Source organism: Lygodium microphyllum, chromosome 3, assembly GCF_053477565.2.
Source record: "Lygodium microphyllum isolate KBCC chromosome 3, Lygodium_microphyllum_v1.1.10, whole genome shotgun sequence".
NCBI classification, from domain to species: Eukaryota; Viridiplantae; Streptophyta; class Polypodiopsida; order Schizaeales; family Lygodiaceae; genus Lygodium; species Lygodium microphyllum.
Genome location: NC_141137.1, coordinates 95375564 through 95402994, shown reverse-complemented (window position 1 = coordinate 95402994; position 27431 = coordinate 95375564). Strand labels below are relative to the sequence as shown.

Sequence of the window (27431 nt, the reverse complement as noted above, 5' to 3'; positions counted from 1 at the left end):
CTTGTAGCCTTATCACTATTTACGTTTAACATTTACATTTTGTCTAATACATAAAATTTTATTTCTTCATATACAACATGGTAAGTTTGACATATTGAGATGAATCTAATAAATAAAACTACTATATACTAAATCATACTTCTAAGGGTCACTTTGATTGTCAAGGCCTTCAAGAGTTAGAGTCTAAATGTTACAATCTTTCACTTATGAGATGCATACATTCAATTGTCATTTTTGACTACTAAAGGCTATCAATCTTAATAAGGTGCCCATCTTTCATTTTTGGAATTAAAGTTGGTGCCAACTGGGAACTTTTACTAACTTTAATCCACCTGTGATCAAAAGAAGCCTTAAGAAACATTATGCTCTCTCTCTCTCTCTCTCTCTCTCTCTCTCTCTCTCTCTCTCTCTCTCTCTCTCTCTCTCTCTCTCTCTCTCTCTCTCTCTCTCTCTCTCTCTCTCTCTCTCTCTCTCTCTCTCTCTCTCTCTCTCTCTCTCTCGTCTACTATGAGTCTATGTATTTATCAATGTATTCATATGTGTACACAACTAGCTATCTACACACACACATATACTATTGACATTTATATCCACAAATATATATGCACATTAAAAAAGGCTTTGTCTAGACACCAAAATATCTAAAGAAGCATTTTCCATTTCCTTACCGTAGGCATCCCTTGATTTTTAGGATTGTGTATGATAGAAATCATTTTAATATTTTACCTTTTTATCCAGCATAATGTTTTACACTGCCATATTGTATTCAATTCAATGATTTGCTAATGCTGTAGCAGTTTGGCCCTCCATTATTTGCCAAAATGGATCTTTAAGTACATTGTAAATAGCAATCTATAACATGTCTATTTCAATCATTATGTTTACAAAGCTTTGATGAGTTTCCTTTGGACACTAATCAAGTATCCAGTTTATAATCTAGATCTTAAAGTAGTACTTAATGACCTAGAACTAGCCAATATATGGTAAGCCTTATATTTTGAATAACTAGCTATAACATGTTTATTTCAGTCATTATGTTTGCATAGCTTTGATGACTTTACTTTAGACATTAATCAAGTATCTAGTTTACAATGTAGAACTGAGACTAATATTAATGGCCTACACCTAGCCAATATATAGTAAGCCTCATATCTTATATTTATTTACTTTTTTTCAAAATTCTTTAAATAAAAAGTATTAATAGTACACATATTTTAGATTGAGTACTTATTAAGCTTACATATAAATATTCCATTGACCTATAGGGGCATGTGCTTGCATGTTAAACAAACTAGGGACCTATTATAAGCACAATATGCTAATTGAGACCCATATCTTGCCTAGCTAACTATTATTTGGAAACAGACAAGAGGGGAGAGAGGTGAAGCACCTAAGAGCACATACACGTACAAAAGCAATGAATACTTGAGAACATAGAGAGATAGGGCTGAGATATTCTTCTTTTTCTTTCTTCTTATTCACACTAAAGAACTAAGTCTACAACATGATAAAATACTAATATGAAAGTACCACAATGTATGTACACACTGTCACTAAGTGTGAACATGCTAGAAAATAAGAGGTTACGCAAAAAAATGTATCATAACCAAGGATGGACTACGTGGATATAGTCCCAACTATAGAATCACTGGTGTATTTTCATGCCAGTCACCTAACACAGTTAAATAATATTGTGCCATATCACCAAGGCACATCATGGATGCTAGCTCATGTAAAGGTCAACATCTCAACGCACTTCCTCAAGCTCAACATGAGCTCATGAACTCTAAGTACAGTCCTGAAGCATTGAAGCTTCTCAGCACCCAAGGCCTTGGTGAAAATGTCATCAGCTTAATCCTCTGTGTTGACATAAACCAAGTCAATATCACCTGCTAGAACCCACTCCTGAATGAAAAGTAATGGATCTCTGTGTGTTTGGTTAAATATAATCCTGTAAATTCTACTAAATAAAATATCATTTTCTTTGAACTCATGTGGCATCTTACATGTTCTATAAGGTGGACTCCCTAACGATTGATTGCAAGCCAATCTATACCTTTGGATATTAATGCTAAACTTAGTACACATGAGGGTGACTTGATTGAGGACATCCAAAAGGGGTTTTTTAATTGTAATTTGAAAAAAACTCATAAATTTAGTAAAGTAAGAAGGGTCATTTTATGCCTTATAGCATGTAAAGATAGGGTATTTCTTAAGACCCTATGAATGCACATTATATAGATGATTTCTTATAGGTGTACCCCTTAGGAATCAATCATACTATACTTCTTCAACATATCGAATGCATACTATCTCTATGATAACCATGTATCCTGTGGATTTTTTATGATCTCTATACTAAGAAAATAACACAGCTCTCCCAAATACTTCATCTCAAATTTAGTCTTGAGAAGATCCCTTGGCAACTAGTCATGGCTCATAGTGCTCAATAGACACATTTGACCTTGTAGACCCATTTGTAGCCAATAGCTTTCTTGCATTTAAGGGCACTAACTCCCATGTGTCATTATCCATTAGTATGGCCATTTATTCATCCATAGTATGGTTCCAATACTCATTTTCCACTGCATCCTCAAAACAAGTGGGTTCCACATCCTACATAACCTTAGCCATGTGTGCATATTGATGAGCTACATAGCTATCATATGTCAATTACTATGTTGGCTTTCTCACTCTACTTGACTTGTATAGACCTAGATCACTACCAAGTGCTTGAGCATCCTCTTGTGACTTTCATACACCAAGTGTTTTAATAGATGGAATCCCAAAATCCTCATCCAGGCTTTGCTTAGAGCTATTTGTATTAGCATCAACATGAGAGAAACCTAATTATGCATCTATCACAATAGGTGAGTCCCCAACTTTCTCTTTACTTTTTCATGGTACATGTGATGTACTTGGTAGAGTAACTTGTGATCTCAATCTGCCACTCCAAGGTCTATCAATAGAACCATGACTAGAAGACTCTTGTGGTCCACTCAATGTTTGTGATTATAGACCGGTTTTCTACATAGCCACACTCTCATACTCATCAATCCCAACTGTATTCTACACATTACTATACCAGCTACTCATTTAATAAAAAACATCCCTGCTAACTCTCAGCTCACATGTAATAAGGTTATAACATCTATATCCCTTCTGCTCATCCAGAGAATATCCAACAAATACATATTTTTTTGCTTTGGGATTCACTTTACCATGTAACTCATTTGGAATATGCATATAAGCAATACCTACAAATACTTTTAGAAGGGACAAAGTTGGCTTTCTACTTGTAAACTTCTCTTCAAGTGTCATACCATATACAACAAAAGTAGATGTCATATTCATAATGTATATAATAGTAGAAACTCTTTAGCCCAATAGTAAATGAGGCAAGTTTCTTTCTAACATCAGTGCATGAGCCACCTCTACAATATGCATGTTTTTTCGCTCCAACAACTTCATTTTACTACAGAGTATATCTATATGTATACTACTTATATATACAAATTTTTTGCAAAAAATAAAAAAACTCATTGGAAAGATATTCTCCCCCTCCATTTGACCTTAGGCATTTAATATACAATTCTATCTCCTTCTCAACAAAAGCCTTAAATATTTTAGAGTGAGTAAACACCTCACTTTTCTCATGCACAAAGTAAACCCATACTTTGTGAGTAGGATCATCAATGAAGGAAACATAACACATGTAACCACTCAAAGTTGCAATCTTTGTAGGACCCCGCATATCACAATGTATAAGTTCAAGTGGCTTCTTGCATACATACTTTTTATGCAGAAATGCATACCTTGCTTGCTTTCCAAATTGACATGCTTCACATTCTTTACACATCCCATCAACCCTAAACTTGGGCAAACCATCTACAATTTGCTTTGATTGCATATCTTTCAGTCGTTACATATCTATATGACCAATTCTCTTATGCCAAAATTCAATATTAGCCGCTACACCTGAACCTTGTGAAAACATGGCAATTTCCATTTTAAGCAAACTTACATCAAGAGTAAAAAATCTGCCAACCTATTCTCCTTTTGTAATCATCTGTAATCATTTTTGAGATATTTTATATAACAACCATCATATATAAACTGAACCTACAATCCCTATTCTAACATTTGACCAACAGAAACTAAGTTTTTTGTAATATTTGGTACATGGAGCACATTAGCCAAGCACTTAGGTTTCACATCCTTCATACTCAAAGGAACATTTTCAACATGAGTAATGGGGTGAGACACATCATCCCTTGCCTCCACATAGCTTGGAGACTTTGAACTTTTCATCTCTTTAGACCACTCTCCATGAGAATTCATGTGGTTAGAGACACCTGAATCTATATACTATACATCATTTTTTAATGAACCATAAAGTCATAGTCTTCATAAAGTGATGCATAACAAATAATTGTTCACTTCTCTTATCATTATTTTTTGCTAAAATTTGATGCATAGTTACCTACATCTGTTTTTGTATATCTCATTTTAGCCTTCTTTTTAAAGCAATTTTTAAAAATGCGATATTTTTTATCACAATGCCAACACTCCTACTATCATCGCTAGAATTTTTATTGCCTATTAGAATTTACAACTTGCCCTCTTTGGCTCCTCCTTCCTCAGGACTGTCGTCCTCTATTATACTGTGCATTATAACCTTGACCACAACTACCATCTTGGCCTCTACCATGATCTCTACCTTTGCTAGTAGTGTAAAGCATCTATTTAGACTTGTTTTTTCTTTGAGAAGGAAAGGAATCCAAGTCAAGGTTTTTCTCCTCAAGTATCTTCATAAAAAGTTTGCAAAATCAGGGATATCATCCCTTGTATTTATAGATGACCTAAAGCTCTTGTATTCATCTCCAAGTCCATCTAAACATGCACCATAACATCATCATCATCAACTATTACACTGATAGATCAAACATCTTCCACAATACTCTTAATCTTCAAGGCATAATCATTAAATATAGGTTTCCTCTTTTCACTTGGTTCAGCTCTAACTTGAGCTACAGCTTTCTGGCCTTTGTATTTACTTCAAATAGCCTTGCCAAATTCTTCCATGCAATAGCAGGGGTCTCAAATTTGTGCCAAATAGGCTATCATGCTATTTGTGACACTAATAGACAGCCAATACATGACTTTACTTTGTGTCTACTCCCAACCTTTCTTAGCCTTTTATTGTTCTCTTATAGCATTTTGGTGAAGGAACTTTAGGTGCTACTCCCATGTCTCCTTTAATGTAATTCCAAATACCTTTGCCCTTCAAGAAATCTATCATCCCAAGCTTCCATGTAGAATGATTGTTCTTATCAAGCTTCTCGCTGACAATGTGGTTAAAGTTGTTATACATTTTGACAAAACAAAAAACCTTGCAAAAAACTGCAATCTATAAGCAACTTCATACTAAGTGTACCACAACTAAACATGCAACCTTTTTCATTGACTATACCATAATAATTACAATTTGTAATTTGTATGTAAATGCATTTTTTGTTTGCAAATCTAACAAACACCTTTGAAACCTTACAGATTCAAAATCTATAACCCATGTACCTGTAAACAACGAATATAGCACCAACCAAATTGTATATCCAAAAACTTATGTTGTGACCACTTCTAAGTCCAAAACGCAGGTTGAAATGATGTTAGATGCCAAAAATAACAGCGTGCAAGCCCAAAAGGACTTATCTACAATACATATACCATTCTTCCTACTCAACCGAATTTCATTGCAATTAGAGACCGTTGCTTGCTCGCTTATTTTCATGCTCCAATGCCTTCATCTCAACCTTCAATCAAGCTCCATGTAACTGTGGGATGACTCCAATACCATAAAAATAGACAAGAGGGGAGAGAGGTAAAGCACCCAAGAGCACACATACACACAAAAGAGGGGAGAGAGGTGAATCACCCAAGAGCACACACACACACACACACAAAAGCAATGGAGACTTGAGAACGTAGAGAGATATGACTGAAATCTTCTTCTTCTTCTTTTTTCTTCTTCATACTAAATAACTTAGTCTACAACATAATAATAGACTAATATGAAAGTACCACAATGTATGTACACACGATCACTAAGTGTGAACTTGTTAGGAAAGAAGATGTGGCACAATAAATGCACCATAACCAAGGATGGACTACGAAGTATAGTTCAACTATAGAATCAATGGTGTATCCTCATGTCGGTCACCTAACATGCTACCCAATAATATCATGCTATATCACCAAAGCTTGTAGAGGATGCCATCTCATGTAGAGCTCAACATGTCAACATTATCCTAGTTATGTTAGGATTTCATCGCCTAATTTGACCCTAAAGTTAGTGTGTAAATCCTTTCTTATGCCCATCTAGGTCTCTTCTCACCAAAGACTTGCATCCTACTCTTAGGGTTTTCCCTTCTTTCATTTTGACTTTCCACAATAGTCTTCATACTCCACCTTTTTGCCCTTCCATGTGATTTCTTGTAGCTCACACCAATTTGCTAGCAGCTCGTCAAATATTTGTGAATCCACTATCTTTAGCCTACTTGCCTTAACAAAGAGTTTATCTACAATGGGTAAAGGTTGAATTTGATTCAAACCAATCTGTTTCACCAAATTGGTTGCTATGGAGGTCTACATGTAGGCACTATTGAGTCCACATTGGACTAGACATGTCCAATTATTAGGTTGATGGTTGCTATTATTTTTGCATACCATGGTGGCTACTTGAATATTTTTAATATAATTTGATGGTTGCTACTATTGGCACTTGCCATGGTGGTTACATGATTACTACTATAACATCTTTCATTTTATGTGACAAAGTATCTAAGCTCTCCCTCTCCTCTTTATCTAGGAAATGATGGTTGAAGGTAGCTATAGGTCCTATGCCTAGGCCTAGCTACCATTAAACCAAATTATCTTATAATCAAATCCATAATCTCACTTATAAATAACTTTTTAGGCCTATTTTTCAGTGTACATTGGTTTTATCTTGGCCAGCATTATTCATAATTGCTGACGATCTTAATTAAATATGGTACTCTTTTGGGGTGTATACTTTCATGGTATGTAGTGGATTATCTCAATTCTCCCTCTCCTCTTTATCAATTATGTGGCTAACCTTCTTGCTAGTATAATTTATGATGGCTATCCTTCTTGTTATATAACTTATGATGGTTGTGTTTGTCATAGGAGAAATGATGATTGAAGGAAATGTGTACTTACCCTATGTATATACTTGCAACTCATTCAGCTCATTGCTCCTAGGGGGTTTCTTATCATGTTATGAGTGTGATTTTTGGGAATACATGTAGGACAATTGGGCAAATTTTCTCCTATTTAGGAGGTATATATCTATATATATCCAACTAGGCCTAGTTCATCTTTTGTGCTTTGTGCACTTAATAATGGAGATCTTCTTAGTGTGCTCTTTTGAGCTTCTCGTTCTTGATATATGCGTTATGTGTGCATTCTATCAACTTCAAAGGAAATCCAATACAAAGAGTGTGCCCTTAAACCCTTGATAATGTTAGAAATCTTGCTTATCCTCTTGTTAAAGATAGTAAGAGCATTTTTCAAAACCAAAGGGCATTACCAAGAACTCATATAGTACAAATGTAATATGAAAAGGTCTCTTGTGCACATCCTCAAGTCTCTTATGGAATGGTTTGTATCCACTCTTCATATAATTTCTAATTAAGAAATTAAATCACTTGACTGGTCCAAAATATCATCAATTCTCAATATAGAATATCGACTTTGATGGTATTCCTCTTCAACCCTCAATGCATGAAGAATAGTATTTGCTGGGCATCAAAAGATCAAGCTCGACACAAGTGAACAAAAAATTGATAAGATTGAATGAATTAGCCCCACTATCTAGTTGGATACATTGACACAATATGGTAGTCTATTGGGTGGTGGCTTACTTGCTACAATAAGATCTATAACACGATCTTTAGGCTTCTTTCGCAAGTATCTATGTGCAATGATTGAGAAACACAATTCTCATACTTACACAAACAATCTGTTGTCTTTAATCTAATTTAGAAAAAGAAGATTATGTTCATTCATCTTGTGAATGGTTAATAGATATGAAACAAGCCATTACAACAATGGGAAATTCCCTTCTAATATTTACATTAAGAATGTGCTCTTTTTTTGGGAGTTAAAGTAATCTTCCTATTGTGCATATCCACTATAGTTTGTGATGTATGAGATTGTGGTATACCAAATGAAATATCACATCACTCCAGAGGCATAATAAAGAACTCCTTAGAATCCACACAGCTTTGTAGATGAAGCTTGAGTTCCTTAATGAAAAATGTACACATGATAAACCATATTAGTCTCAATGAATAGGCCCTAGTTCCTATAGATGGATTCCTATCTAGTAGTCAAACTATGAGAGTGTCATCATTCCTAGAACCACTTGAGTCAAAGAAGCATCTATTTATCTCTAACTTTCCCCAAGATCCATAGAATTCAAAGTCTCCTTTATTGTTCACCCACGAGGTACAATACCACGTTACTTCTGTATGTTACCTTCGATTCCTCCTCTATGCTAGAGTCTTGAGTGGACTTTGGTATAGGACGTTAAAAATATTTATGCCCCTATTTTCTAAGCACTTATATGCACCGATTAACTCTTGTCTTTGTTGGAGTGTCCTCTTTGAAACTAGAGTGAATTTGGCATCAATTTCCATTATCTAGTTCATGTAATTGCCAAGCATTTTACTAACTATCAAATGAGTGAAGCATAAGCTCTTTGGGCCTTCTATATCATCAAAATCATGTTGTATCCATGTAATAAACTCTTGACTCATTTAGTGTCTACAACAATATTTCCCCACCTACTCTAACGCATAAAAGGTAGGAAATCACTAAAAAGAATGATCTCAAATCATACCTTGCTAGATTTTCATGATTCTTTGCATCATCCAAACCATGCCAAGGTATCATAATATCAACCTCAAAGGTAGATGTCAACATGGAACTAAATATCTTTTAATGGCATCCAAGTAATTTGAGCTTTTATCTAATGAAGCAAAGAGGACTAGGACTATATTGTTGGAAAGATGTTTCCTAATGAGCATTGGGAGCTTATAGCTAGTAGTAGAACACATGGATTGAAGCAACCAATATGAAAATTCACTTATAGAATCCCCAATCATTGGCCACATTTTGATCATTGTCCAAGTACCTCACTTGCTATATGCATGCTTAAATTTGAACATGAATTCAACTTGAAATCTAAAGCAATTGTGATACAACATGTCTAATAGATATGTAATAATTGTGGGGTTGCGATTTTTCTAATGTTGGTCAAGGAATGAGCTTGAAGTTTGGGGGATTAGTTAGCAAAAATTGAACATCATCACCTAAAAAGTTAGGGTTTCCTACTACATAGGTAGGTGTGAAATTTCTACCTTTGTTAGATGCATCTATGACACGAGCCTTGTAGCACAAATAGACAAAAAGAATAATAAAAAGCAATTGTGCTTGTTGATAGTTTTTACATGCAGTCCACTATATTGGCATGCAGTGCAATGTATAAGTGCCGTCGTAGCCTCCTCTCCAAGTTCATGTCTTTCTCATATTGATGTGAAAAACCTTAACATGAATATCGTAATGGATCACCTTCATCACATGCCCATAGTCTCATATAGATCTAAGCTTTATAATTTTAGGATGATTTCTTCATTCCTCTAGTGGGATTGTGATAGTCTAATTGTTCAAGATTCAATATGTGCATGGCTTAGATAGTTCATCTAACAATTATATCACACGAGCCAACCTTTTTAACATCATGTGTAGAAATTTGCCATTTTTTGTGTAGGAAAATGTCACATATGTATGCATTTTCATAAATTATATCTCAAAACATGTGTGCTCACACTCACACACATACACACACACACACACACATGCACACAAGAATGCATGCACACACTCACTCTCTTTACTGGAACAATTTGAATCAAAAATATACATGCTTCTAGCACTACACACAACTCATTATATGTTAAATCAAAGAGAGTCTTGAAATTCTAACCTGTATTTAATCATAAGGTGGTGGATGAAAATTGACATCTCAACTTTTGCTAAGTTCATGCCTAAGCACATCCTAAGTCCTCCACCAAAAGGCATAAAAGTGTATGGCTTGGGCAACTCCTGCATGTATGCCATATTATTAGTCAAATATGATAGTCCAAACATGCTTTTGATTTTTTTCAAATGTACCAAAGTGGCTTACATCGAATCGAGATGGTTGAAATTGATGTGGATTATCAAAATTAGTAGCATCAAAATGTGGACCTTGGGTATCTACCACCACTTTCCAACCTTTCTTTATTATATTCCCTAAATATTCCAAGAAATTTATCAAGGTATGGATATGAGTTGAAACCCCTATGCTTTTTATAGATTTTAGAAATGTTTAAATTTTTCTACTTTTGTTTCAATAAACTTTTTTTCTAGATAAGATGTTTGTACAATGCTTGAAAGAATATACATAACCACTTTCTTTGAAGGTCTGTGATAAGTATGTATGTTACGTACCATTCAATTCAAAGTCTTGAAGAGCATTTCGAGGTAGAAGTCGAGCAATGTTTGCAACTCTAAGTGTCTCATTGATGAACTGTGCAAGCTTGCATCCATTTTTATGAGTTGTGATGCTATTATTTTTGTTATCAAAGCCTTAATGTTTTGTATGCAAGTGAACAATCCAAATGTGTGCTATGTATATACAAATTGGAAACGACAATCCTAAAGAGCATGCATATTCATGTGTGCGCATACCCTCCTACATGCCAAATACAAGTACTGAGACATTAGTACTTTGAATATCTCATATGTGTGCACATACAAATTGGAAACAACAATCCTAAAGAGTGCAAGCATATTCATGTGTTCACATACCCTCCTGCATATGAAATATGCAAGTACTTTAAATGTCTCAAATCTAGTAAATAAGTGAACAAACTTCTATTTTTGGTGCAATTTTGTTAGATGATAGAAGTAGAACAAAGATAAAGTTCTTCAAACTCATAGTAGTACCCAAGGCTATTCATTTATCACCTTGTTAGTGTATGTCATGCTATTCACATCCTCCCATGTAAGGTATCCATCAGAACCTTTTTTTATCTTTATGTTCGCATGCTCTATCTGAAAAGCAAGGAATAGAAGCCAAAAAATAGTTCCCTTGAGATTGTAAGGTTAAAGCTACTAGCTATATGCAAGCTAGTTAAAAGCATTCATCCTTATACATGTGAAAATCGGTGTTCATTAATCAAATATTTGTGAATTGAAAAAAATAGAAACTAAATGGAAGGCAATGAATTTTACCATAAGCTTCTCTCTTACGTCAGGATTCTCTTCAATATATTTAATTGCCCACATAAGTGCAGTTGCTGAGGTTTCATGACCAGCAAAGAGGAGAGCTACTAGATTATCTTTTACCTCTGCATCTGATAGCATTCTGTTACTTGCATTTTCTTCTAGGAAAAGTCCATCATTTTTCATACTATTTTCCAATAGGGATTGAAGGAAATCGTTGTTGGATTCTTTGCCCTCTCTCCTTTTTGCTATAATGTGATTGAGCATCTCATCCATTTTGGCTCTTGCCTAAAGACAAAAATGAATGTAGCATTTCATTTCAATTTTCCTGCATAGTTACTAATATGTTTCAACTTCTTGGTGGTTTATAAAAGGTAGCATAGAACTATAACATAATTGAACATAATGAATACCACCATTGAATGCATTGAATATTGAGAAATTTGTAGCATTAGTACATACTTGTTTCCCTTTGTGGTAGGAGAACCCTGGAATATTGATGGGAAGAGCTAAAAGAGCATCTACAATGTCATGGAAGTGTTCCTTCATTTTATCTTGTTCAGGTCCAGGCCTTAAATTCATCAAGATATAGCTAATGATTTGAAAAGCAAACTGCCCAAATGTACAAAAAAGTGAGAATTATTCTCCACCATATAAAATGTTTAACCTTCATATTTTTCCTAGACTTGAGTTTTCATACATTATCTCTAGAACTTGCATGACCCACCTCATTTTGAAAGAAATTGCAATTCCCAATCTTTTTCTAAGAGGAGTTTCAAATACCCACATTAGGGAGTAAGAAATGGAGAAAAAACAATGTTAATCAATGCAAAAGATGGCTACTAATATTAAGCCAATCCTAGACTCAAGAGTAACTATTTCAAATCTACTTTAAGCATCTACACAATGCAAATATCATTTTTTCCAAACTCATGAGACATAAGAAACTTAATAACTTGTCACATATTGGTGAATTGGTCTTTCTTTTTCCCATGCATCTTGCTCTTGAAGGTTGTATTAATATCACATGCAATCCTTAGCCAATACACACGGAAAATCAAAGTGATCTAAATATTTTGAGTCTTCTAGCTTTGAGAAAAGATTAGTCTTTGACTTCAGCAGCAAGTTAAGAATAGCTCTAAAGTTGGGATATGCCGAATTGAAGTTCATTTGACACACTTTTGATGTCAAAATTTTGCCTTTTAAATCTTCCCTTGACTTCCTAGTAACTTGTTTATTACCATTTAAAAGTACTCAAATAATCTATTTTCCATCATAGGCCTCATCAAATAGAGTATATCAACATTTACCCCATGCAAAGTGTTGAACCCAAGCAATGCACAAAAACTCAAATATAGTATATCAATATTGCCATGTGCAAACAGTTGAACCCATGCAATCGACAAAATATACAAGAAATGTTGGCTTTGCATCACTTGCTAGACATGTTTAAAAGAGTCATTAAGGACCCATCAACATGAGTACCTACAAAAATATATTGCTTCAACACATAAAGCGATAGACCTTACTTTGTTAATGACCCCTTCCTAGCTCTAGAGATAGCAAAAAACAAGTAATTCACTTGAGATATTATAATAAATAGAGATCAAAGGTTTTATATGGTTGTTTCAAAAATGCAAAAACAAAATGCTTTGAGATGATGTAGCAATGCCCTAATATCATGTCAAAAGTGAATCATGCCAACTTGACCTAATAGGTACATGCCTCAGAAAGGTTTTCAAATCACCACAAATGAGTGCATAAAAGGATGCAATCCTATGCTCAAACTCCAAACCCAATTGTAGGCATTCTCTAAGTTAAGTATCAAATCACTACATTGCTTAAGTACCGAGGTTTCAAAACTAGGCCATATGACTCAAAGAATATGAGTCAAGAGCTCCTCAATTCTACCAAAAACTTTTGCAACATGCAAAAAGCATGTTCTAGAATATCAAGGACTCAAAGGGGTAAATGATGACATTTGAAGAAAAGAAAAGCATAGACCATCAAGAAGAATATACCAAAAGAAGTATCAAAATATTGCAAAATATCTAATGTACCAAAATGACCCCACTTGGATAGTGCCATCCAACTTGCCCAAGAATGGAAAATCAATTCCCATTAGTTAGGTGAAATTTTGTCCAACTTTTAGTTAAATCATCATGATAAATGGGACTTTGATTGAACAAATATATTGGGAGGCTAAAAAGCTAAGCTAATTGAGGACTCCATTGTGTCCATTATCCAACTCAATGCATTTATTTTGGAGACCCTAGAGACCAAGTTTTAGGCCTAACATGACCATTTATATGGATCTCATGAGTTTTAAAAGACTAGCATCTTTAAACATTTTATGAATACCTCTCTTGGTATTTCATGATGCATGAATTTACAAGTTTTGAGGTCTAGAAGAAAAAGCAATATGAACACTATTATTGAATTACTAACACATCTTGTTTACTAAGCTTAGCTTAAAGATTTTCACAAATAATAAAGTTTTTGGAACTTTGCAAGGCAATGATGACTTTTCTTGTGCTAACTGCTTTTGGGCTTGGGGTTTTACATGTTCTATATACACACATAAAAATGTTAGATGACTTAATGGGTTGAGTCATGGGATATACGTTTTTGCATTTACTAAACTAATTACATGTCAATATAGGACCATAAACTTTTGTTGGAGCCACATTCTAATTACCATATTATTGGGCACCAATGGTTTGTGAGCATGATGATTTCTATATAGCTAGTCATTATGTTGGAGTCCTCCATCTTGCCTAAGGCTTATGATTCAAGCTTCCCAAAATAGATGTGTTCAGACATACTAATGATTGATCAATATGCAGCCCAAGATGGGTTGCCACAACTCAATTGGTTAAGAATGAAGCTTTGAGTGGGATTACAAAGTCACAAAAGTGAACGGGATCTACTTAACTGTGGTACAAGCATCACACCCATTGTATGTGTAGGAAGATGAGGAGGCACCAAAGAACAAGACTAATCCACCCTCAAGAGAAGAAAGAAAGGCACTCACCCCCCAATGTGATGCTCACGGATATACAAACTATAAGAAGCTAGTTCCTAATAGTAGGAATGATTACACCTCAATAAGAGTACTATCCACCACCCAGAGAAGGAAGAGTTCACCATATATGGCAAGAAACTCTAAAAGGGTAAGAAGAAGAGTGAGGAATACACTCCTTTGAACTAGATTGATAGATTACTCTTATGCATTCTTTTTTTCCTCATAAGCTCTCTAACTTGAGCCTTTCTACAAGCCTCTCTAACCTAAGTTGTACATTAACATCCCTTATAAAAGAGCCGCACCTTTTTTGCACAAAATTTAAAAATCCCTTATATTAAACCAATGTGACATACTTTCCTATTTTGAGTGACCCCCCAAGTGATGCTAATTTTTTTGGTGTGCAAGGACCATGTGCACTTTGTGGTGGTGGAAGCCCTTTGTACTAGGTCCTTGAGCTCTTATGGTGCAAGAAAAACCACCTATAACATGTGCAAATTGTGGTGGAAGCCCTTTGTATACTAGGTGTTTGATCTCTTTTGGTGCAAGGAAAACCATCTATAACACATATTGATGATCCTACAATGCTAGTACTAAAAACATAGATACTCACACAAACCCTCCCTACCACACATTGGTGATCTTATGATGCTCATGCAAACGACATAAATGCTCCCATAAACCCTCCCTACCACCATTATACTAGCTTCATTGCATTGTGATGTTTAGGAAACCATGTGGGAAGTGAATTTTGGCAAGCACCACTATACATCGATAATCTTGTAACAAGGTGTAATCCACTATGCATTGGCAATCTTACAAGGTTGGTACAACCCCCATGGACAATATAGGGTGCAAAATTTGACTCCTTTATGGCAGTTGTGCTACCACAAGAGTCTACATGAGCTTCAAGCATTTATCCTCAAGTGAAAGGGGATCCGCACCATGCTCTAAGAAGCTTGAGCAAGGCATAAGTCTTTATAGAGTAGTAAAGCAATGTTGTATATAGAGTCCATGTATTTGATGTGGCTCAAATCTAGTGGTGTCAAATATGGACCTTGAGAAGTTTGCATAGGGGACCATTTTAGGTAGACAACCTCACGTAAAGAGCTTGAGTTGGAGATTCCTTCAGTCAATTTGAACTAGATGCATCATGGGTGTGGCAGAGAGACTCCTCCAAGGCAAGTAAAAAAGAAGTGCAAAGCAAGAAGTAAGAAGTTTCCTTTGCACAACTAAAGAAGGGCCATGAGGGAAAGTACAAGATACTCTCCATGGCATTTCACTAACAACCCCAAATATTGTAGCAAGTGACTCCCTCCAAAGATGTTAACGAGTCATAGAGAAGTGTGGCAAATTACTCACTCCAAGAAAACCAAAACGAATTTGGGGGGAGAAGGTCATAGGACCCTCTCATCAACTCCATGCAAGTCTTTTAAAGTTTATGGTAGAAGAATCCCATAGTACAGATGGAAAAAGGAGCCTAGTCCCCCTAGCATAAGTGCTAAAATGAGACCAACATCATGAATAAAAGAGTCATCCATGTCTATCAACTAAAGATGCAAAGAGAGAAGGTGGAGAAATCATCTAGGTAATGCTAAAGTGAAACTAGAGACATAGGGTGAGAGGCCCACTTTGTAGATGCACATAGGAGGTCCCAAGCAATGAGTGGAAGCAAAAAGTTAGTTATCTTACCAAAATCTTATCCCTTGCATGTGATAAGCTATCAAGAGAGGGTGTACTACTATAGATCATGGCAAGGAACAACTTTTGGGGCAATAGGAATTTTGAGATACCACAATATTTTAGTGAACCTTCACAAGTGTATTGCAGAGAGAGTAGAGTTCATCCATCTCCACAATTAGAAGTAAGCCACTACAAGTTGTGGCATTCCTTTGTGAGAGTGTGCAATGGAAGAGAAAATGAACAGAGAGAAAAGCAGAGAGAGAGAGAGAGAGAGAGAGAGAGAGAGAGAGAGAGAGAGAGAAAGGAAGTAGAATATGAAGGAAGAATAATGCATTGATTGAAGAAGAATGTTGATACAATGATGATGGACTGATCAATCCCTGAAAGCAGACCAAAGCATTAGTGAGGGCCCCAGATCAGGCTGATGATGATGGAAGCACCAAGCACAGAGAGTCAAAGAGTGCACTTGCAATAAAGGGAAGATTGAAGACTGAAGAGTGTGTGTATGCCAAGGGGGGGTTGCTATAAATAGACATAAATGCTTATATTTGGCTCACCTGCATTAGAACAGACCATAAATGCTAGCCAACCAACAATAAATGTTGGTCACTAAAGGAAAAAATGCCAAAAAAAAGGGGATGACCCTGAAAAAATCCCAGATGACAATGACAATGTCCGATAGGCGTAGGCAGACTATGGAAAGTAGTAACTAGCCTAGGAGTGCATGCAGGAAGTCGACAAATAAAGAAAATGCATCTAAACTACCAGAGCTCCACTAGGAGATGATAGATTGGCATAACTAACATAGACAGGCTAATATCCTTCATGTGGGCCTACATGTTTAGTCTTTATCCACCATGAAGACATTTTAAAATTAAATTCCCCAAATGGAAATGGGTTATTAGACATATTATGACCATTACTTTGTCCATCAAGACAAATTCTCTAAGTCCATCGAGATAAATCAAATCCTAAAGGGATTTTGCATTCTTGGCCACACCATGACAATTCCCCCAACTATAACTTGTGATGTTATCATCACACCTACCACTTGCAAAGAAATTCTAGGAGGTGTTAATAAAGCAAGAAACTATAAACCCACCTTGATGGGAAGGGATGATAACACTCATCATGCCAAGAAAGAACTGATTAGTAGGACTTACAATAGTTGACATAAGGACAATCAATGGTAATAAGGATAGGAGGAGTCATCTCCATGGTAGTCACTATTAAGAAGATTCTTATACCATGTGGATTCAAGCTACAAATAAATTCTTGTACACATTTTAGAGGTAAATTATTGATCCCCTAATGTAGGAAATGCCCTTTTTTATTGAAGTATCTCTACATGCATAATTTACTCTCCTAAAATTTAACAAACCCCTTCATAAAAGAATCAATATAATGAAATCCCCTATGTACCTATAGCTCACGACAATTACAAAGATATCATAATTCACTTACGTGACATTATAAATTCAAACAAAGTGACTGCTCCGAGTCATCAAGTGTCGAGCAGAGGGCTACCCACTGTGTAGAGGAAAAGCATTGCCAATGACAGCATGGAAAATGGATATAAAAGGGAAAGGGTAGTGTAATGAAGGAAACCTAGCTAGCCTAACTAAGGGAGAAAAGAGAGAAAGATTGCAGGAGAAGAAGAGGAGAGAGAAAGACATGAAGAGAGAGAGAGAGAGAAAGAGAGAGAGAGAGGAAGGAGAAGCCATGAAAGCTGAAGAGAGGTGGAAGAGAGATTTCTTGATAATCCCGTGATGCCTAAGGAACCCCTCTTACACCTTTTATACCATCAGTGTGACTGGTATTTTCCTGTATGCCCAGTTCATTACAAACCATCCCGTCTCATGAAGTTTTTGTCCTAAAAAACAAGGGAGGAATAGGAAGAGAAGGCTATAGAGTACTACTTTGTGCATGATACAAGGGCAATAAACAAGGGTTTCCATGTCATGAAAACAAGGCCCTGGATGGAGTGGACAGTGTGCAGTCCAAGATGGGTCTACTGCACGAAGTCAACCATAACTTTGGGTAGAAGACTCTGAACGGGATGAGTGAGGTGTCGTTGCAGAGCCCACAAGATATAATTTTAGCCCATGTGGGTAAGGTGGGGCTGAAAATAATTCAAGATCAAAACTATTGCAAAACAGATGGCTGTCCAGGGTATGTTGTCCAAGACAAGACTGTTGTAGGAGAACAGCCATAACTTCTCGTAGGAAGCTCCAATCGGGACAAATGAGGTGTCATTGCAGAGCCCTTAAGGTGTACTTTCAGCCCGTGTAGGTAAGGTGGGCTGATAATAGCTCAAGACCAAAACTGGTGCAAAACATATGGCTGTCCAGAAGCAAGCTGTAGTCCAAATAAGGGCCAAGTGTGGTCAAGATCCAAGTAATGCAGCCTCCTTGAGGTGGGGAAACTCATCCAAAATAGAGGCCGGGTGCCAAGAAGCTTCCTCTAGAGGTAGGACTTGCCATTTGATCAAGTACTCATGAATGGGCCGAGTACGAAGTTGCTTTTCACGCTATCCTATGACCATTTTAGGCACATACTAAATAAGCCTCTCTTCATCCATGGGGGGCAATTCCTCCACATAATCTTTGGGGGTGTCTATGAATGGATTCAATTGGCTCACATGGAATATATTATGTATCTTAGAGTTAGGGGGGAGTTGGAGGCGGTAGGCCAAGTCCTCGACTTTCTTAAGGATTGTGTAGGGCCCATAGTAACGATGTGCCAACTTGTTGCAAGAGCCATCTTTAAGTGTAGCATAACGGGACTTTGGGGACCTTGAGGAGTATCAATTCGCCTTCTTGGAAGTCAAGAGGGCGCCTCTTTGCATCCACATGGAGCTTCATGTGCTCTTGAGCCTTTTTGAGATTGACTTGCATTGCTGAAGCAAAGCCTGCATGCGGTCCAACTCTTCTTTCCCAAGGGAGTTTAGCTTCTCATTGAAGACCACGGTGAGGAGGGGCACCCGATAACCATACAATGCCTCAAAGGGGGATACTCCAATACTCGAATGAGTGGAGTTGTTGTAAGCAAACTCGATAAAATGTAGCCATATATCCCAAGAATTTTGCACATCATGACAAAAATGTCTCAAGTAGGTCTCAAGCCACTTATTAACCTCCTCAGTCTGCCCGTCCGTTTGGGGATGATAGGTTGTAGACAGAGCTAGTTTGGTCCCCATGGAGCTGAAAACTATCTGCCAAAATTGACTCATAAATTTGGTATCCCAGTCATGCACTATGACATGTGGCAATCCATGCAACCTAAATACATGCTCCATAAATTGAGTGGCAACTTGAGATGCTGTAAACTGAGATTTAGTAGGGATGAAATGGGTTGCTTTAGTGAGGCGATCAACTACCACATAGATGTTGTTCCAGCCCTTCTTGGTTGTAGGCAACCCAGTGATGAAGTCCATCATAATGTGGGTCAATTTGCCCTCAGGTATAGGCAAAGGCTGCAGTAATCCACCCGATTTAAGAGTGCTATCCTTATTTTGCTGACAAGGCATACATCTAGACATGAAGTCTTTAACATCCCGCCATAGGCCTTTCTAATGGAAGCTTTTTGCAATGTGATCATACGTCTTAAACACCCCTAAGTGACCAGCAATCGGAGAAGAATGCATCTCTTCAAGTATCCATTGAGTAAAAGGGGAGGCATGGGGAATCACAATACGGCCATGTGTCCAAATAAGACCATTGTGGAGCTAGTATTGGGAGTTGGCATCCATAACACCTTGCTGTAATTTCTTAAAAAGAGGGTTGAATTCAGCATCAAGCAAGTAAGCCTCTTGGAGTTCTTCTATCCAATCATGATGGAGTTCAGTGATAGATGAGACCTTACATGCCCACATGCGAGAAAGTGCATCAGCCACTACATTATCCTTGCCATGGGTGTGAGTAATCTCAAAGTCATAGTTTTGTAAGGTGGCTACCCATCTGCATTGCTTGGGAGTTAAGTTGGGCTGAGTCAAGAAGTATTTGAGCACACGGTGGTTACTTTTCACTTTAAATTTACTGCCATACAAGCAGTGATGCCACTTTTTCATAGCATGAATGACTGCCAACATCTCGTGATCATAAACATGCAATTGTCTCTCTTTATCATCCAATTTGCGGCTCTCAAAGGCTATCACACCATGTTCTTGCAGCAAGAAGATAGCACCAATACCCCATCCACTAGCATCACACTTAATGGCAAATTCTTTTGAGAAGTCCGGGCACACAAGAATGGGGGCTGAGATAAGCAATTCCTTCAGCTGTTGAAAACTACGACCAACCAAGGCATCCCAAAAGAAGGCTTCTTTTTTCAGCCTATCAGTCAATGGTGCTACAATTGTAGCATAATGACGGATAAATCTATGATAAAAGGAGGAGCGACCAAGAAAACCATGCAATGAGGCGGTCTTAGTGGGGGTGGGCTAGTCTCGAACACACTGCACCTTCTTAGAGTCAGCTTGGGTGCCTTTCTCACTAACGATGTGTCCCAAGTACTCAACCTCAGTTTACATAAAAACGCACTTGCTTTCCTTGGCAAACAATCGATGCTCTCTTAGTATATCAAAAACTTGCTTGACATGGTGTAAATGCTCATGCAGTGACTTGTTGTAAATGAGTATATCATCAAAGAATACAAACACAAACTGGAAAAGCCATGGCTACAATATCTTAATTATGAGGCTCTAAAACATGGTGGGGGCATTAATGAGCCCAAATGGCATGACAATGAAGTGGTACAAGCCACAATCAGTCCAAAAGGAAGTCTTAACTTCATCACCCTCTCTCATTTGTATCTGGAGGTAGCTGGATCTCAAATCAATCTTGGTGAAGTAGCGGGCTCCCTTGAGCTCATCAAGCAAGCCATCAATTCTAGGGATAGGATACATGTTTTTGACTGCGATCTTATTGAGATTATGATAGTCAATGCACATTTGAAAGGACCCATCCTTTTTCTTGACCAATAGAATAGGGGAGGCATAAGGGGAAGAGCTAGGCTCGATGAATCCTATCTCAATGAGCTCCCTGACTTGCTTGGCTACTTCCTCTCGCTCACATTTAGAGAGTCAATACGGGGGTTTATTGACTAGTTTGGCATGGGGCTCCAAGTCAATCGGGTGGTCTTCTTGCCTCTTAGGTGGGAGGGTGGCGGGGGGTTGAAAGAGATCCCGATATTCAACCAAGAGTTTCATAATGTTGCCTCTTTCTTTCAAGAATTGTGCTAGTCCTCAACATCCTTATTCAAATGCAAAACAAAGATCTGTGAGCGCTTCTTAAATTCCTTTTTCAGTTGTCTTGCTGTTATAAGCTAAAAATCTACATTTTCTTTTATGCCTTCCAAATGTACAAGCTGCCCATGCACCACAAACTCCATGTATAGTTGAGAGAAGTCCATAGAAATCTTCCCCAACTGCTTCAGCCAATCACAACCTAAGACAACATCCATGGGGCCCATATCAAGTATAATTAGGTCCACCACTGCTGCATAATTTCCAACCAACTTGAGAGGCACTTGTGTGCAGACATGGGTTCTTATCTCTTCAGTCCCGTTAGCCACTTGGACTTTTAGAGGTTGTTGTAATTCAATAGGAATACATGTGAGATGGGCAAGGGTGGATTTGTTCACAAAACTATGTGTGCTGCCACTATCTATGAGGATATATACATTATTGCCATTAATGTTTCCATGTACCCGGAGAGTGCTCGGGCTCCTAGAACCCGTCCATGCATCCATGGAGATTGAGTGAACTGATATGGGGGTAAGTGGGGGGGGGGGGGGGGGGGGGGGGGGTGGTAAAGTATCAGTTCCAACCAAGCCAAATGTGGGGCAACCACCAAGGGTCAAAAGGGAACCCATCCGAAGAATCATAAAACTGATCGAGGTCAATATCCTCTTCAAAGTTTGCATTTTCAGTGTGTGTCATCATTGGTGGTGTGTCATGTGGATCCTCATCCACTCTATCACAATATTCCAACACATACATGCTATCAAACCTAACAATGGCATTTTTGAATGGGCATTGAAACGCATGATCGAGCGTGTATTTATCCCCACACTTAAAGCATAAACCCTTAGCAATTCGATCCTTGACAACATTCAAGGAAATGAATCTTTGGCCATTCGAACCTAAGGCATTCCGAGTCTTACTTTCAGCATACTTTGTGTCACCTTTGGGAGAAGGTACTGTTCTAAAAACTGCCATGTTTTCTCTCAACATTAAAAGTGGGATAAGTTGGTATCTTGGGGATGCCATTCAATGCACTGTTGCTGCAATAATTTCCAACATATGGGGGTTGCTTAGTGGGGTATCCTATCCTTAAATGGGCTGCATGCCCTCATTACAGCGATATTTCCTACCATACCATTCAGCCAACATTATGGTGTCAAATAAGGTGGCTGGCTTTTGAGCCATTACATCAGCTGAGAGATTCGAGTCCAGCCCATAAATGTATTTATGCAGTTTGGCCTCATCACTAACAGCTTCCACATACATGGATAGGTTCATAAACTGGTTAGTATACTCCCGCACGATGAGATTACACTAGTCAAAATGATACCATTGCCTTGCCAAACGTTCCTTCTCTACCTGGGAGACAAAAACCCGAACCATGTGCATCTTGAATTCTTCAGAATCACGAAACTATTGGTTTTCCCTTTGAATGCACCTCCAACATGTGTGGGCAATGTCCTCCAAGTGAAGGGAGGCGAAGACAATTTTGGCCTCATTGGTATGGCAATAAATAAGGAAGTAGGCTTTGAGTTTAGAGGTCCATTCCTCTAACTCAACCGGGGGTGAGGGTTGCCCATTAAATTTAGTAAAGGCAATCTTGTCATGTAATTCATTTGGGCCCTGCTGCCCATGCATGCCAGTGCTACATGCTACGCATATATACCTTGTTGCCCATACATGCCTTACTGACCAAAATGTCCTTGGGTGCCATGCTGCCCATGCATTACATGTGGACTAAACCGACTATTAGGGCCTTGTTGCCCAGAATTTCCATGCTGCCCATGTGCACCTGCATTAAGGCCTTGCTATTGCCCAAAATTTCCATGATGCCCATGCAATACATGCGAACCAAACTGAACATTTGGGCCTTGCTACCCAAAACTGCCATGTGCATGCTGTCCATTACGATGTGCATGCTGTCCATGTGCACCCTACATACTATGCAGCCCAAAATTTGCATTTTGCCCTTGCATATAGCTTCCACTATGGGGAAGTTGTTGTCCCAAGGATGGGCTTGAAGGTGAGATTATGTTGCTATAGTCTTCAAGAGGCTGACAGCTTGTCTAAGTACTCTCTATGTACTTGTGGGAACTGTGTAACTAGGGTTTTCTAAATGTGAAGAATTGTAAGGAGCCTAAATCTAAGGGAAGAAGAAGGATCAAGGACAAGGCTCTAATACCAACTATAATTAAGGAGACCTAGCTAGCCTAACTAAGGGAGAGAAGAGAGAAAGAATGCATGAGAAGAAATGGAGAGTGAAAGATAGGAAGGAGAGAGAGAGAGAGAGAGAGGAAGAAGGAGAAGCCATGAGAGCTGAAGAGAGGTGGAAGAGTGATCTAGTTTGTCCTTGTGGAACCAAAACAAGCGCTTCTTGACTCTTTCTATGTTATTCTAGCACAATGCCACATGATGGATTTATCTTGGTATGTGTCATTATACTTTAGACTTTCCCAAGGGATTGATGACATATAGGATGCTTAGAGGACCCAAATTTTGTGTGGGACTAGTGGCTACTTTCACTTTTGAAACATCCATAGCAAGGGTGTTTTCTCTTCTCTCTCTTCTTTTGACACTACGGGTTCTCTCTCTTCTACCCCTTCTCTATCTCACACCTAAATATTGGAGAAGCTTTCTTATTGTTGAATTGATGTCTCTTGACTCTGGAGTGTTAAAAACATGTGTGCTTAAGTAGTAGGGGGAAGAGTGAAGAGGAAGTACCCTAGGGCTCACTTCACCACCTATGGACTAATCTATCATTGATGTGATAAAGTAGCTTTTTGCAACAAGAACACATTAGAAAGAAGATCAAATAGATATGTAATGTGAGTAATCTTGTAATATATAAGGATATCCACAAGAAATGGATTGAGTTAAGACTTGTGGAGATAGGTGAGGTTTAGTGAGCATCTAGTTTCCTCCATTCATATTCATAGGCTGAGAGGTTGCATATCTTGCATTCCTTTTTCTTGGGTTATAGTGGCTCTATAATTATGTCTATCTAGAATCTTCAAGGAAATCCCAAACTATGAAAGAGCACTTCGAGGAAAATGCAAATCTAGAAAGAACCAAAGGTTGATAAAGGTACATGTATAGAGAGATGGAGTTGTATAAATACACAATAGTATACCATCAAGAGAAACAAACTTGAATGTGAAAAATGTACACTACTTTGTGATCACAAAGTGATAAAAAAAATGCGTTTACAAAATCATTAACATAGGCATGATGTTGACTTGTAGCAAAAATAATGATAAAGTTCTATGTCAGATACCAAAATATAGCCTCTAGATCTTGTTGAAGAGAGGTATTGAGAATAGCTTATGCTAATAAACAAGGACTACTATTCTTAAGACTATGCATAGCTTTGGATGGTTCAATATAAGGCATGCTTTGAAAACCCCCTTATGTACACATTGTTCATGAAAAAGATACACTCATTTTCTATCCAACTGTAAACATTGTGTTTAAAATGGCACCTTTCTGCACTATACAATGCATAAAATAGTGATATCCCATCTATTGAACTCATGTGATAGACTTATAGATTTTTGAGAGATAGGCCCCTAGTGCATAAACTTCCTCAATTGTATGACAAGGCTTGGACTTCAAACTTGTTTGTTTGTGTATGTAGTAATCAAATTACTCAAGGAAAGTGTCTATGTACATAAGAATGTGTTGTCAAAAGAGCAATTAGATAGCTAATCCAGCAAAATGTGCCATCATGTAGAAGGTATTGACTTATTAGTATGCTCAAATGAGATTTTGCCTACTAACTAGGGGCTTGTAGGATCTATGCTACAACAATTAGGCTTTTAATATTGTATCCTTAGTCTAAGAGCATGCCAAGTGGATTGGATAAGTAGGTTGCGCAAATTCCCACAAATTTTCCCAAAAGTTCATTGCATCAATAGCCAATGTTAAAGCAAGAAGGTGAATATGTTCACAGGGCCTCGGATCATGGCAATGACCTACCTCTCTACTATAGAGGTTAAAAGGGTCATGTTGTATTATAACAGGTTCACAAGCATCACATGCAATGTGAGACTTGGATGGTGGTCATGTCTTAAGAGTAGTGAGAAAATAAGCTCTTTCTTAAGACTTGCAAATCAACCTTTACTATGGATGGGATCATTACATATTTGTTTTTCAAAAAGAGGTTTTGGAAAACTACGTAAGGAAAAAAAGTGCAAAGATAGAGCTTGAGATGTTTGGGTGATATCAATCATTGTACACTAGCTAGAAGTCTTTCAAGCTCTTGAAGTCAATGCTTTAATAGAGCTACTATAGAACTTAAGAAACCTTCACAAAATCCAAATGTTAAACAAAAAGTACCAAAAGAAAAGAGTTACCCACATCTGTGGTCTCATTGAGGACGCACACTTGAGGAAGATCTTTCCATCGACGAAGGACATGGAAGGTCACATCCTCCATGGCATTCAAATGCCTTTTGAGAGAATCCATGGAGAGAGGCTCACCCATTATCTTCCTCATCTTCTTGTGCAATTCCCCTCGAGCCTCAAAGATGCTATGGGGGCCTATCACCTCCATCATTGACTTATTTGTTGAAAGATGGACCAACTTGTCTTCATTTGAGAATATGAACTTGGATGTCTCTTTCCCCTCCACAAACACATTGATTGAGCCCAATACATTGGATTTGAACATGTTGCCATGCCTACATAGGTGATGAGTGTACAATATTATAATTCCATAAAGACAATGTCACACTTGGAATTCGTATGTAACATGCAAATAAATAAGGACTCATTTCACATCCTAGTTGTACTAGTCATAACACGCAATAATATTATGGTTCAATGAACATGCTATTAGGCTTGCCAATATAAAATGCTGAGCTATTACAATGGTGCAAGTGACCATATTGAAATGCCTCACAAGTTAACAAAAAAAAAAATTGTTGTCGAATGAACATGCTACCATAATTGCAAACTTATGAATGTGGAAGTTGCCATCACAATAAGTTTTGGGCGAATTTCCAAGATAACGTTAACATTGTGAATTACAACAGCATCATAACTTATCTCTTTGATTAAAAAAGGGCAACAAAAAAAAAATTTGTTGTCGAATGAACATGCTACCATAATTGCAAACTTATGAATGTGGAAGTTGCCATCACAATAAGTTTTGGGCAAATTTCCAAGATAGCGTTAACATTGTGAATTACAAGAGCATCATGAGCTTTTGTAAGCGAGGGACCACATACCTAGCTATGGATGGTTGAGGGCAAGGGACTACTCGGCTAGGGTAGGGGCGGATGGTTCCGAATTGTAGAAGTAGGAATCACATACCTAGCTAGGTGTGGTTAATAGGTATAGGGGTGGTTGGCTAGATGCAATTGGGGGCAAGAGGGCTACTAGCTTGGGGTGGGAGCTGGGATCCCCCTCTCCCCAATATCACCTAGCTAGGTATATGGCACCTCTCGGGGTGGGAGCTTATGATGTTGAATTGTGTAGGGGAAAAACAAGGAAAAAGGGCGTCTCCTCTTGTCCATATAGTGTAACAATGCAAAGCTAGAAAGGTTCAAGGGACTGTCGGATGGCAGTGCCACACTCGTAAGGATGCAAAGCAGTGTGGGTGGTTTGAACTGTGAAATGTGAAGGAGCGGAGGGGACTTACTTCTTGTATCGGGTGGCCACAAAGTCATAGAGGCCGAGAGGACTGTGGAAGGAGGCGAAGAGGGCCAGGTTCTCGCCGAGGAGAGGGAAGCCCAGGCTGCCGGGCGGCACTGTCTTGCCGTGGGCGGCGTTGACAGCAGCGCAGCAGAAGGATGGCCAGACGTAGGCCAGAAGGACGAGCAGAGGCAGCAGGCCGAGCGCCACAGCCACACCTAAATCCATGCCCCCCTCCCCCTCTCACACACACACTCAGAGTAGCTGTGGTCTATGGATCTTGGCTTTTGTCTGTCTGTCTGTCTCTCTCTCTCAGCGTAGCTGGTATGTTGGGTTCGTGCAGATCCCTGAACACGCCGGCTGCCCGCCTTCTTCGTCTTCGTCAACAATGTCAGGTTTTGCCCGGTCTTTATAATAACCTTTCTTCCGGCGTGTGCATTTACATAGGATCCTCTACGGACGGCCACAAGGCCTTCCATTGGTCCAAAAGGGAGGG

General features: G+C 38.1%; 1 protein-coding gene across 4 annotated transcripts; it reads right to left on the bottom strand.

The window, feature by feature from the left end:
- On the bottom strand, positions 1–27335 carry LOC148038633 (abscisic acid 8'-hydroxylase 3-like). 4 transcript variants are annotated; one of them, XM_087673861.1, is made up of 9 exons: positions 26943–27334; positions 25659–25980; positions 11815–11964; positions 11362–11640; positions 11095–11181; positions 10576–10654; positions 10271–10377; positions 10070–10188; positions 1–332 (listed from the first exon to the last, which is right to left on the bottom strand). In XM_087673861.1, the coding sequence occupies exons 1-9, from the start codon at positions 27161–27163 to the stop codon at positions 242–244; spliced, it is 1455 nt and encodes a 484-aa protein (XP_087529987.1). In that variant the 5' UTR covers positions 27164–27334; the 3' UTR covers positions 1–241. The 4 variants fall into 4 exon arrangements, 3 of the variants coding, with proteins under 3 accessions (XP_087529987.1, XP_087529988.1, XP_087529989.1); XR_015689879.1 differs by lacking the exon at positions 10271–10377 and having other exon boundaries at positions 26943–27335; XM_087673862.1 differs by lacking the exon at positions 11815–11964 and having other exon boundaries at positions 26943–27335.
- Positions 27336–27431: the final 96 nt, after the last annotated feature.

Bases quoted from the DNA above. Each gene is read 5' to 3' on its own strand.
- LOC148038633 (XM_087673861.1), bottom strand. From the start codon at position 27,163: ATGGATTTAGGTGTGGCTGTGGCGCTCGGCCTGCTGCCTCTGCTCGTC. The intron at 11,965-25,658 runs GTGGGTAACTCT...ACATTTGGGCAG, and splicing joins TCCTCAATGAGACCACAGAT to TTTGCTTTTCAAATCATTAG. The intron at 10,378-10,575 runs GTACGTAACATA...TGGAATATTTAG, and splicing joins TCAAGACTTTGAATTGAATG to GGAATATAATAAAGAAAGGT.